The sequence below is a fragment of the Capricornis sumatraensis genome, chromosome 17, assembly GCF_032405125.1.
Source record: "Capricornis sumatraensis isolate serow.1 chromosome 17, serow.2, whole genome shotgun sequence".
NCBI classification, from domain to species: Eukaryota; Metazoa; Chordata; class Mammalia; order Artiodactyla; family Bovidae; genus Capricornis; species Capricornis sumatraensis.
Window position 1 is genome coordinate 14,967,563 of NC_091085.1, and position 12,689 is coordinate 14,980,251.

The following is a 12,689-nucleotide window of genomic DNA, read 5'->3' on the forward strand; positions in this document are numbered from 1 at the left end:
TCTCTTTGTAAGTAAAGGAAAGAAACGCATTACAATTGATTGAACGCCTATTCTGAGCCAAGTCCTAAAATGAATACTTTTATATCTTATGAATTAGGTATTATTTCATCTCCATTGATCTGTGAAGAAACCAAAGCTCAGAAAGGTTATATAACTTGCCCACTTGGCACAGCAAATGTAAATTCAGGATCTAAACTCAGGTCTGGCTGCTGAGCCCAGGAGCTCTTGGGCTAGTCTCACATTACAACCTTGAATTGCTCATGAAGTTTTGCACCCAGTACAATTCACTGATCAAAATAGTCATTGCAGTATCTGAACATGCTTTCAGGTTACATAACTATAATCACCTTCCTATAATTTAGTCAAATAATATCTAAGTCAATAAATAAATACACAGCCTTTCCTCATATAAAGAGGTCTTCAGAAAAAACTGTTCTTTAAAATGATGACCTCTGAAGTGCATTGGAAGATTTAAAAAAAAAAAAAATCAGGATGCTACATTATTACTTGTACTGATAAATAAATTCGCTTTCATTATCATTTTTTGTAGTATTTTTAAAAACTATCAGAAACATCAGTTTCATCAATTAGAAGGAAAACCAGTGTAAATCAGGCATCCATTTAAAAACAGAAGCCTGGGGCTTCCCTTGTGGCTCAGTGGCAAAGAATCTGCCTGCCAATGCAGGAGACGCGGGTTCGATCCCTGGTCTGGTGGGATCCCATGTGCCTCAGAGCAACTAAGGCTGTGCGCCACAACTGCTGAGCCTGTACTCTAGAGCCCAGGGACCGCAACTACTGAAGCCCCTGCACCCGGGAGCCCGTCCTCTGCAACGAGAAGCCACTGCAATGAGCGGCCCAAGCACTGCAACGAGACAGGAGCTCCGCCTCGCTGCAATGCAGCTGGAGACAAGTCCATGCAGCAACGAGGACCCAGCACAGTCAAAATTAAACAGATAAAATTATTTAAAGAAATAGAGAGAAGCTTCATCACGTTCATACTGGATTTATGACAATGTACTCTGAAATACTTCAGTATTAGTAATGAGATAGAAGAACAATTAATCTGAATCAGCACCTAGAGATTCATAATATACAAAATATTCTCACCTATAGCCATACCTTAGCCTTGGTCTCACTTGGTACAATCAGTGGAACCTGAGACTTGTGACAGTTAATGGTGGAGACCAGCAGTACACAGAACCCCACTGTCTGTGAATGTACATGGTTTGGGACAGGGGCCAGCTCAAGTCCATGAAAGTGTAATAGGGAAGAACAAGCCTCACTCCATTCTGGCTGTTTCTTTGACTTTAACCTTTGTATTCTATTGCTTTTGCTACAAGTTAATAACTAAAAGAATGTTGCCTATAGCTTGAAATATACAGGACAGCCCATCATCAAGGCTCTGATCTTTAAAGGGGTAACATTTCTCCATTCATATAGAGATATAAAGTTGCAGAACAGAGAATAACAGTTGTCTTGAAGGTTTAAAGGAACATTGTGACCTGACCTACACCCGCAGCTGCAAGAACAAAGGATTCAGGCACCAACAGGTTTGCAATAACCAACCATGACCCCTCCCCTTTTGGTATAAAAGAAGCCTGAATCCTAACTTGGGTGAGAAGGCTCTTTAGGACACTAGTCCATCATCTTCTCAGTCTTCTGGCTTTACGAATAAAGTCACTACTCCGCCTCAACAACTCCTCTCTCAATTTCCTGGCCTGTCCTGTGGTGAGCAGTATGAATTTGCACCCGGTAACAAAAGGGCCTGTGTGGAACCTGCCGACTTTGGCCTTCTCTTCCTCTGAGTATCGCTGCCACCTCAGCTGATGACATGGTTTGCCAAAACCAGCAAAGAATCTCATCACATCCCTATTGAGTGAGCCTTTCAAGCAGTGTTGGCTTACCGGATTTTGAGCAACAAGTGGTATGGCCACGCCTGCCTGCTAAACATGTCAGCGTACTCCCAGTGTGATGTTCCACGGATGTCCAGGGTGCCTGGGTGCTGGGAGAGGTGGCTGTGACTTTCAGTGTCAACAGCATAGGCCACTCCTGTTCTTCACTGGCACGGGACAGCTCAATGCCACGACCTCTAAGCAGTAACACCACCCAATTAACTGATGCATGACCGTGAAGAATGTCTAATGACCCACTTTTATGAATAAGAGGGTGTTTGAGATAAACACATATGCTGCTTATATTCAAATAAAGTGTATACAATTGATCCTACCTTACACGCCAATTTGCCTGGCAAACTCTCCACCCCTATAAAAGTGGGCTTCCACCCAGCTGCGCCATTTATGCACCAAATGCCTCTTTTCTGCTGACCAACTACAACGTACAAATCAATGTCCTCACACAGAATCTGCGAGTCATCATGATGATTGATTTCTTTAGGGCACCAAAATCTTCAAAACTGCTTAGTCCCTCTTCTGCTTTTCTGTCAACAAAATCATTACATGCGGAGATTAACTGACCACTCACCATTTCTGAGGCAATAAAGGGTGTCAGTCTCTTCGTACTAAAGACCATTAACTAGTTTTTAAATACTAAAGAAAGCCTAAGCTCCAGGGAAAAGCCAAAACCCTCTCCAAGGTCAGAAGCTACCGTGGATTTACATTTCACAGCTTCGCAAAGAAGTTTTGAGTTCAGAAGGTCAAAGAGTTACAGTTTAGCTCTGCCAATCAGTATGAGATACTACCAGCCCTTTCATCACACTTCACAAATCTGGAAAATCTTTCACCGCCAGGAGACCCAGGAGACATCATCAGATAAAACATCAGCACATCAGACAGTTTATAATCTCAAGATGTTGGATAATGTTCCAACGTCCTCTTTTCCCTTTCTTCTTTCAACCAACAAGAATGCTCACAGTAGACAGCCCCTGGGCATACGCGTCAGCATCAAAACGTGAGACGTTTCAGCCCCCGGTGTCCACAGATGTGCCCCTCACTCTGAAGCCTTGAATTACTACAGCCTTGAAAGTCTTAAAGTGGGACGTGGATGATGAATTAAATTTCAGGGCAATGCTTTCTTCATCCATCTGGCAGCTGATGACACATTTAGTACTCTTTATTGCCTATCTGTCCTGAAGAAAACGCTGTGATTTAAACACAGTAAATATTCCTGAAGGGAAGGTTATCGGCTAGATCGAAGGGACGCCGAGGAGCTTGGGTAGAGGAAACAGGAGATCACAGGCTGAGGTCAAGGAGAAAATGGAGGATCCGGAAGACAGGGATTAAGAGAAGAAAATGTCAGTGGTGGTGGGGAGAGAAAACAATGGGCAGGGGCGATGGGTCTACAGAGTAAAAGGACTGCAGGGAGAAGAGAGCAGTGAGATTTATGGGGAGAGAGGACAGAGAGCTACTGAGCAAGCAGAGGCAGCCCAGGAGAGAAATTCTGGGCGAGCTGAAAGCAGGGAGAAGGGGTGTGGGAGCCAGTCTCCAGGCCAGTCCCCACGCTCTGACGGTCATGCCCGAGTGGAGTCCCTTCCCACACTCAACTGGACCGACATCTCCAGTTCCTAAGCTCTGATGGAAACGACACTGTCCCTGACATCCGAGGCTAGGTCACAGACAGGACCTAGCACTCTCTCTCAGATCACTCACTCTCAGGAAACACAGCTGCAACATTCTGAGGATACTGAAGCCAACCTATGGAGGAATCCACCCAGTGAGGAACTGAGGCCTCCTGCCAAGAGCTGGCACAACTTGCCTCCAAGTGAGCAGGTCACCTTGGGAGGGGATCCTCTGTTTCCAGTCAAGCTTCGGGTGATTGCAGCCCTGGGGCACAGCTACAACCCCATCTAAGATCTTAAGTTGTCCCTGAATTCCTGACCCACAAGAACTGTGGGGGGAAATAATTTTTTATTGTTCTTTCAAGCTGCTAAATTTGGGGATAGCTTGTTACTAACAATATTACTAATAGGGCTGAACTATGTCGAGATAGCAGGAAGGGACTTGGTGGTCCAGTGGTTAAGAATCCACCTTCCAATGCAAGGGACGTGGGTTTGAGCCCTGGTCGGGAAACTGAGATCCCACAGGCAACTAAGTGTGTGTGCCACAACTAGAGAGAAGCCCATTCGCCACAATGCAGCCCAAAATAAATAAATTCAAAAACTTTTAAGAGAGGGCAGGAAAATAGAGACAAACGTAGGGCTGGGAGGGCAAGTCATAAGAGGAAAGCAGAGAAGGTAATAATGTCAGCAGAGAAGTCTGACTTCTCTCACTTTCTCTTTCCTTCTTCTTACCTCATTGCATATCAATTTCTTTTTCCCTAAGTGAAACTTCTCTGATGTGAAAACTGAACCTGGACACCCCAATGCTTCTGGTAATATAAATGGGACAACAGAATGTGGAAGAATAACAATAGCATAACAGAATAACAAAATTATTCTAAGTGCTTTCTTTATATTCAATCAGTTAAGCTCAACCCTGTGCAGCAGGTCCGAGATAAGGGTGATGTGACTTGTGCAAGGCCACACAGCTAGTGAGTGGTCAAGCCAAGACGGAACCCGGACAGCTCAGTTTCCGAGCTCCCGCGCTGAACCACTTCAGCCTCTTGTGTCTGTCTCAGACCAGGGGCCTGGGAGCTCCCCCTTCTCAGACCGTCTCACCCTATGTGACTGCACGCTAGGGGGGCACTGTCTCTGCCTTCACCCTTGGGCTTAAGGGAAGTGAAGTCGCTTAGTTGTGTCTGACTCTGCGACCCCGTGGACTGTAGCCTGCCAAGCTCCTCTGTCCATGGGATTTTCCAGGCAAGAATACTGGAGTGGGTTGCCATTTCCTTCTCCAGTGGATCTTCCCAACCCAGGGATCGAACCCAGGTCTCCCGCATTGTAAGCAGATGCTTTTACCATCTGAGCCACCAGGGAAGTCTAAGGGGGCTTAAGGAGGCCTCTCTCAACTGGGGCAGATTGGACTTTCACAGAAAATTCTGCTAAGTAAGCAGAACACAACTCAGCAACTGAACAACAAGGAGAATAGCAGGAAAATAAACAAGAGTCCTGAGGAGACGTGTGCCCTCCTGACACAGGCCTAGGACAGCCTGACTCCCCAGAGGCCTGACTGAGGTGGGCAGCCTGGTGCCCTGGAGGTGGAGGAGGCCCGTTTCTGGCTGCAAAAACGTCTCCTCCCTGCATGACTGTCAACAAGAGGGGCCCTGTGTTTAGAAAAGCCAGATTCCCCAAATCAATACAAAAATCAAGGCCAGCCTCTCAGCCCTAGGGTCTAGGTTCTGGGGAACGTGTCCCGTGGGGACCTGCCCAGTAGCCCCAGCAGCCTCCTTTATGAGTTTCTGGTCTGAGGACAACGTTCCAAGCATCCAGCAGGCCAGCCTTGCTTTCTCACTGTCCTCGGGGCCAGGAGCGGTCCCGTGCGTCACCTACATTCAAGTCCCAGTCATGCCACAGTGCTCACGACCTGTGGTCACAGGACCACTGGGGAACATCATCCCACATCCAGGACCCCGTGCTTGCTGGGCCAGGACCACAGCATCCGTTTCCAACCTGTGCCGATCTCGACCACACTCAGCTCCACTGCTGGCTTCCAAAGGAAACCAGTAACCCTAAGCTACTGCAGACTCTGTCATTCCACTAAGCCTTAGGGGGTCAGGCAGAACTGCTGGTCACACGGCGTAACCAATTCACCTGAAAAGAATCATCACTGCATACGATGAACAATCTCTTCCGCCAAAGTCTCCCAGGAAAGCCTGCCAACAGGCATTCTCCTCTACCTTCCCCCTCCCTCCACCCAGCCTTTCCCCAGCCCAGGATCCCTCTTCTCAACCCTCCCCTCTCCCTGTTCCTTCCCCAGTCTCACAGTCCAGTTTTACTCAAGAGCATCTAAACCCAGGCACTCCACCTCCTAAAAGACCTGTGCAGCACAGCTTTCCAAGGGGCGCCTGTGCTGAGGTCATGGAAGCAGACCCATGGCGGGTGGGGAAGGTCAAAGGTTAGACATGAAGCGCTTGAGAGGGTCAGAGATCCCAACTGGCCGCTGGGACTTGAGCAACTCACCTCGTATCTCTGTCAAATTCTCCATTTATAAGATGAAGATGAACTAAAATATCCGGGGTCACTTCCGGTTTCCACGCTCTATGATTTTAGGTAACTCTCCAGCAAAGCCAGCGAGTTATAACCGAGGAACAAGTAAGTCTCAGTCGTCCTAACGTCGTTCACTTTTAGCTTTAAAGAACCTTAATGACTTGGTTGCCACCCTATTTCTCAACAGCCCCACCCTGCCAAAAACACAATCTGAGGAAAGCTTTGCTTCCTCTCCTGCCTTTGGTCCAGCCCCTTGGAGAGCCTGACCTTCTGTGAACACGTCTGAATGGAGCGGAGCTGTCTTCCTCACAAGAGTATGACCCGGAAAGCAATGAGGGCATTGTGCAGGGGATGGGGAGCTGTTTCTGAATCCCCACGTTTTTCGAGGAGCAAATAAAAACACCACTGCCTCCCTGGAGTCTGAGATTAAACAACACAACCTCAGCATTTTTCCTTTTCAATTATTTTAGTGTCTCCACCCAAATGCCAGAATGGTTCCCAGAATCTGCCACAAGGTGGGGGGTGGCGGGTTGTGACGGAATAGCAAATGCTGCTCACCTCTGCCAAAGCCCCTGTTAAGTAAAGCCAAGGTGGGGGAGGGGCGGGGAGGAGGCCCTGTGCCCAAAGCTGCGTCCTGGGAGAACGGCGGGAGCTGTCCTGGCCCGCGCTGCCTGCGTTTGCAGTGCTCTGGAGAAAGACTACCCACAGAGCCATAAAAGCATCCAAGCAGGGTAAATAGGAGTAAAGAGCTGCTGCGCATGAAGAACGGCCCTCCACTGCCAGACATCCCCTCTTAATGGATCTTAATGAGCTATTTTAAATGAAGGGGAAGGAAAAGGCCTAGCACTAACCCTGATAATTATCTGTAATTCTCCATGTGTAATGTCACTTAATACAGGAAAATAATGCAGACGTGGACAGATGCTGGCTAGAGCCTTACAGTGACATCACGATGAGGGTATTTCGTACAGCAAGGAGCACGCCTAAGCTGCAGTGTTTCAAAGGCAAGTTTTCATCCAAGGACAATACACACCACGACTGTGGGGAATCTGCAATGAAATGAATGCCCACCAAGTATGAGCCCCGGGAACAGGCAGGGGCTACAGATATTTAGCTTTATGTCCGAACAGCTGATGGGTGTAGCAGAGACTTGTTTAGCTTCAAATATTTAATGTAAGATTCAGTGAGTCTGTATCAGCTTGAGTAAGAGGAAGAAGAATGGATTCCCCAGCATCCTAGGCAGGTTTTTGGACAACTTACAAGAACTACAATCTTAGCACTGTAGGACTCATCTAGAGTCAAATGTTCTTATTTTACAGATGATCAAAAGAAACCCAGAGGCAGTCTCAGCTGTCAGCCAAGCCTCAGGTGTGCTGGAGGAGAAAGGAAGGGGTGGGAGGTCATGAAAGGACTGTTACCCTTTATCTTACTGGTGATTTCAATGTCAGTCTTGACCAGGAATCAGCATTTCCTGTAACTTTCTTCATCTCTTTCTGCATCAATGAATAATCCGTGAGCACTTACCGTGAATTCTGAGGTTACTCTAGATACTGAGATGTATCTATTGTAGTTGAGAATGATTTTATCTAATGTCTCTGCAATCATATTAAAGCGTGTTAGCATGTCTTAAAAATCCGACTGGAGGACCTGCCTGGTGGTCCAGTGGTTGAGAATCTACCTTGTAATGCAGGGCACATGGGTTTGATCCCCTGCTGCAGGGCAGCTAAGCCCGCCTGTACAACACAATTAGACAGCCTGTGTGCCAGAGAGGTTTCCCAGGTGGCTCTAGTGATGAAGAACTTGCCTGCCAATGTAGGAGACACAAGAGATTCGAGTCTGATCCCTGAACAGGGAGATCCCCTGGAGGAAGTCATGGCAACCCACTCCACTGTTCTTGCCTGGAAAACTCCAGGGACAGAGGAGTCTAGTGGGTAACAGTCCATAGGGTTGCAAAGAGTCAGACACGATTGAAGTGGCTTAGCCGGCACACGCGTGCCACAGTGAAGATCCTAAGCAACTAAAACCTGATACAGCCAAAAATAAATACTTTTTAAAATATTACTATTCTATTACTGTCCTAGTAAACAAGAAACCCAACTCTTCACTTCAGATTTCCACCTCTGTGAGTGATCTCCTCCAAGTATGTGCACATGTGTAAAAGAATGAGTCTGCATCGGAGCATAGCAGCACCAACTGACCTGGTGGCATCCACAGGAAAGAACGATTGTGGGCTAAGAGCTGAAGACAGATGAGGAAGAAAGACAAGAGTCCACATCACCAATGGATAACAAAAAAGGGGGAAAACAACCAAGACCCAGGAGAGCACGGTCTAAGGTACCCTTCCGGCATGGCCGCAGACAACCAGAGGCCAAGGACCACAGCAGTCCTGCCTCCAGCAACAGCCGGGGGAGAAATGCAAGTGAGCCCTGCAGGTGGGCCACTGGAAAGCTTTGCTTGGGTCTGCGTGGGTTGACAATCACCAGCACTAGGAATCGCTTGCTTTTGCTTTAATAAAGGATAAAACAATCGAAACTGGAAACAAGGTAAATCGACTTGATTTTTATTTCAATTTTCTTGAAAGTTACCTGGATTAAAACACAGAGCACCTCCAGTCTATTCTGGGGAAAAGAAGCTGGGAAAGAAAAGCTGAAAATAATTACATTAGTGATTTTTAATTGATACAGCTTTTCTTTTGGAGTTGACATTTAAGAATTCCATTGAAATCGTATTAAGCACTGACCTAAGCCAATTTAGCACTTCAGAAAATGGCCAGTTCTTTTGATGAAGATCAGGAACTTCCAGCACTTAGAGGTTACCTAGAGCTCTGTGCTCCAAATCCCAAACTGACTATTGATCCCTCCAAATTCTACCAACATACATAAGCAAGCAGGCACAAAACCAGATGATCTGTCCTTTTCCAGTGGAAATTTCTGTTATTGATGTCAGGCACTTAGACAAGAATATAGCAAGTTCACTCTGGAGGTAGACAACATTCTCAGGACCCGACAAGCACACCGGAGTGTCAGATGGAGAACACAGCCCTGGCAGGCAAGGAGAACCCGCAGACCAACTGCCCTGCCAGCCCAGCAGGTTCCCGCCCGGAATTCACAAGGGACGCTGGGCCTTTTATCTTTCACTTTACCAGTGAAAATGTTTCTCAACATCCTTAAGGGAAAGAAAATTTCCCACTTGGATGATACCTGAAACATTTGGGTCACTAGTTTTAGAGAATGTATTTGTCACCATGAAGATACGTCCAATGTCAACTAAACACTCCAAGAGTAAGTCAGAAAGAGAAAGATAAATATCATATACGAATGTATATACAAGGAATCCAGAAAGATGGTACTGATTAATTTATCTGCAGGTCATCCATGGAGAAAAAGACAGAGAACAGATTTAGGAACACAGGGTCGGGGACTGGGGGAAGGAGAGGGTGAGATGCATGGAGAGAGTAACATGAAACTTGTATTACCGTATGTAAAATAGATGGCCAGTGGGAATTTGCTGTATGACTCCGGGAACTCAAACAGGGGCTCTGTAGCAATCTAGAAGGGTGGGATGGGGAGGGAGGTGCGAGGGAGGTTCAAAAGGGAGGGGACATATGTATACCTATGGCTAATGCATGTTGATGTATGGCAGAAAACAACAAAATTCTGTAAAGCAATTATCCTTCAATTAAAAAAAAAATGTACCGCTATTTTATCAGGCAAATTTACTCAAAAGTTGAAACTACTGAGAGCTACTAAGTCAAATAAAACTTATTGAAATTCTGCAAATTTGGTTTCACTCATCAGTCTTCTCGACTAGATAAAATGCATATCAAACCAGTTGCTTAATCATGTTAAATGACTGTTCATATTTTCAGGAGATCACAGTCAAAACCTAAGATTTATTTCTAAGTTCTTCACCAAAATGAACATATTTTTCTTGTGTTACTAACTTCTGTATATAAGTATTATACTAGAATTTCACTCTATTTTAGGCTTTTACATAGTCGAATTATGGTAACAATATTAAAATCATAATTTTAAATGAGATTTCCAAAAAGAATCATGGTTTCTAAATGAGATTTCTAAAAAGAATCAATCTCCAAAGCTTTGCCATTGCAAATTATTCTGATTATAATAGGAAAACTACTGTTTACTGATATAAAACCACATCATGGTCAACCCTAACCATAATTTTATATTCCCATTTAAGAGATGGGAACACTTTAGCTCAGAAGAGTTAGGTAAATTGACCCAAATTACGAGATACAGAAAGGATACAGGATCCAAAGTCAAGTCTTCCTGGCTCCAAATCCTGACTTCTTTCCTTTTTGATTCGTTACTGCACCCAAGTCCCAGAAGAAACTAACCGCTAAGTTATGCAATAGAACGGAATCGCAGGAACACGGCACATGTCCCATCTCATACCTTTGGTCCTCTGAAACTTCCTGGGCTGGTTGGAGAGGAGCTGGAGGATTTCGTCGATTTAGGAGTGGAGAGCTGGCTGCTGGGAGTTCCATTAACTGACATTGAGACAGCAAAGGAGAGAGAGGTCATCAGAACCCAGAGCCACCAGGCCAGGCAGAAACACTAAGCACGTGCCCCACACAGCTCCACCGGAGCTCCGACTCACTGCAAGCTCAAAGCAGATGGCAACTCAGCAAAAAGCAAAACAATGTGTCTTACTGCATTGCAGACAAAGTATCAGGCAAATAAGCAGTGAAACTGGATTTTCAATAATAGTTTTCCAGCAGTAACATAAACAAATATATAGAACGTTATGGAGCTCGAGATGGGAACGGGAACTTGTCCACAAATCCGGCATGCCAGCGAGGGTAGAGAAATGCATGGCCGTCATATTTGTAACTGTTCACGCGGAAGGCTGTCCTACAACCTGTCCACACCGGCTGAATCACTGAGGCATTTCTCTGTCTCTCCCAGATCAACTCCACAATACAATAACTCTAACACATATCCTAAGGGTATTCTTCATGGAAAAAGAAAATTATTGGTCATTTCCCCCTGTAATACCCACTTATTTGTTTAAAGGTCATAAAAGGCACTCTTCCAATTTCCTTTTATCTGGACTAGTTATTTCTGAGTCCTTCCATTTTCTTGTCTTCTTAGCTTAATTTTCCCATTATTTAGCAAATCTTGGTGGGTTTCTCCAACACCCTCCTCTAACCTTCCACACACTTCCTCAGTTTAGAGACTAGGTGAGGAAAAGCATGGCCATGGCGGCTTCCAGGAGAGGGTAAGCTTGCAGATTTTACACTAACTATACAGTGCTAGTCACACATCCCACTGTGACTCAGGCTTATTCCTAATTATACCACTTCTGTTGTAATTTCACAAAGCTATTAGTTAACATCTGGTACTGCTTTTTTTTTTTTTCCTTTTCTAGGGAGTTATTTTAACCCCTTTTATCATTAATTCTCAAAGCTTTTACCCCAAGTAGATGAAAACTGCCATTCATCTCTATGGAAAGACAAGCAAAGTCCATTTCCTTTTTTAAGAAAATCTTTTTAATACAAGGGAGCAGACAACTGTTATTTTAAATGATGCTATTAAGTATAAAAAGCAAAATGCAAAACTCCTGAAAAGGTGACCTCAAAAAACTGAGCACCAGTCCTTGAAAGGAGGCAGAATTCTGGATCAATAAGCATAATATTTGTGATGAGATGAATCATTCATGTTTGTTTATTGTATGGCTCACTGTAAAAATTCAGCAAAGATGCAAAAGTTTTACAGTTATTTTTCAATTACCAAACTTTAACTTTTCTAGTTTAAAACCGCTCATTCATAAATCCTTATCTAGATTTTCTGAACAAACATATGTGGGTATTTACAGCACAAGTACAACACAAATAACTGTACAGTCAATTAGAAACTTCTTAGAGTAGTCAACAGTCCTGCTTATTTTTCAATAAAGTCACACTTCAATTAGTGCTGTTTCTTTTAAAAATTCTCTTTAAAGGGAACTGGTGGTAGGAATCCCCATAGAAAAGAGATATTTATGAGCTATGAGCTAGTGAGCTTTCTAGGAGCTGAAACTGAGTCTGGCTCCATTTCCTCGTCATTCAACACAACTACCTGTTCAGGTCCTCCCCTCCCCAAGTGTTGTTACCTTTCACTGATCTTCAGAAATTACTCTGCAATCAAAGATTTCCCTGGAGCAGTGATGGGAAAGGGACTAAAGAAGAAAAATTAGTTTCTGCAAATGGTAATCCCTGTGGCCAACTAATGTCTCTAAAAATACCTCCTGCCTAAACATAATTTCTTAACAAAACTCACTGGCAGGGATTGAACTGGTATCTACAAATACATGTTCATATTTACCCTTAAATAACTCCCATCCTGGAGACACTAAGCCATAGACAGCTCTCTAAGCTTCTGATAGTATTTCAAAGGCTCAAAACAAACAAACAAAAAAGCTGTCTAGTGATCTCTTAATGTCATTTTTATTGGCACATTGCTCCATTTCCGGGAAGGTAACTGGAAGCTGGGACAGGGTCACCTTGGGCTCTCTGCCGTGACACTGCTGCCCCAACAGGAAGGTGGACAACGCCCAGCATCTCTGGGACGCTCCCTCTCCTTCAGTAGACCTGGATTTTCTTTCCCCCAAATAAGGCTTTTATCCACCCTTCCCTCAACTGTAA

General features: G+C 44.8%; 1 protein-coding gene across 4 annotated transcripts in view; it reads right to left on the reverse strand.

Annotated features, from left to right (window-relative positions):
- DCLK2 (doublecortin like kinase 2) overlaps positions 1-12,689 on the reverse strand; it is a 186,033-nt gene that overhangs the window by 45,681 nt on the left and 127,663 nt on the right. For all 4 annotated transcript variants that reach the window (XM_068989717.1, XM_068989716.1, XM_068989715.1 and 1 more), the window contains one exon: positions 10,459-10,553. In XM_068989717.1, the coding sequence (XP_068845818.1) occupies positions 10,459-10,553 (95 nt within the window). The remainder of the gene's footprint in view (positions 1-10,458; positions 10,554-12,689) is intronic.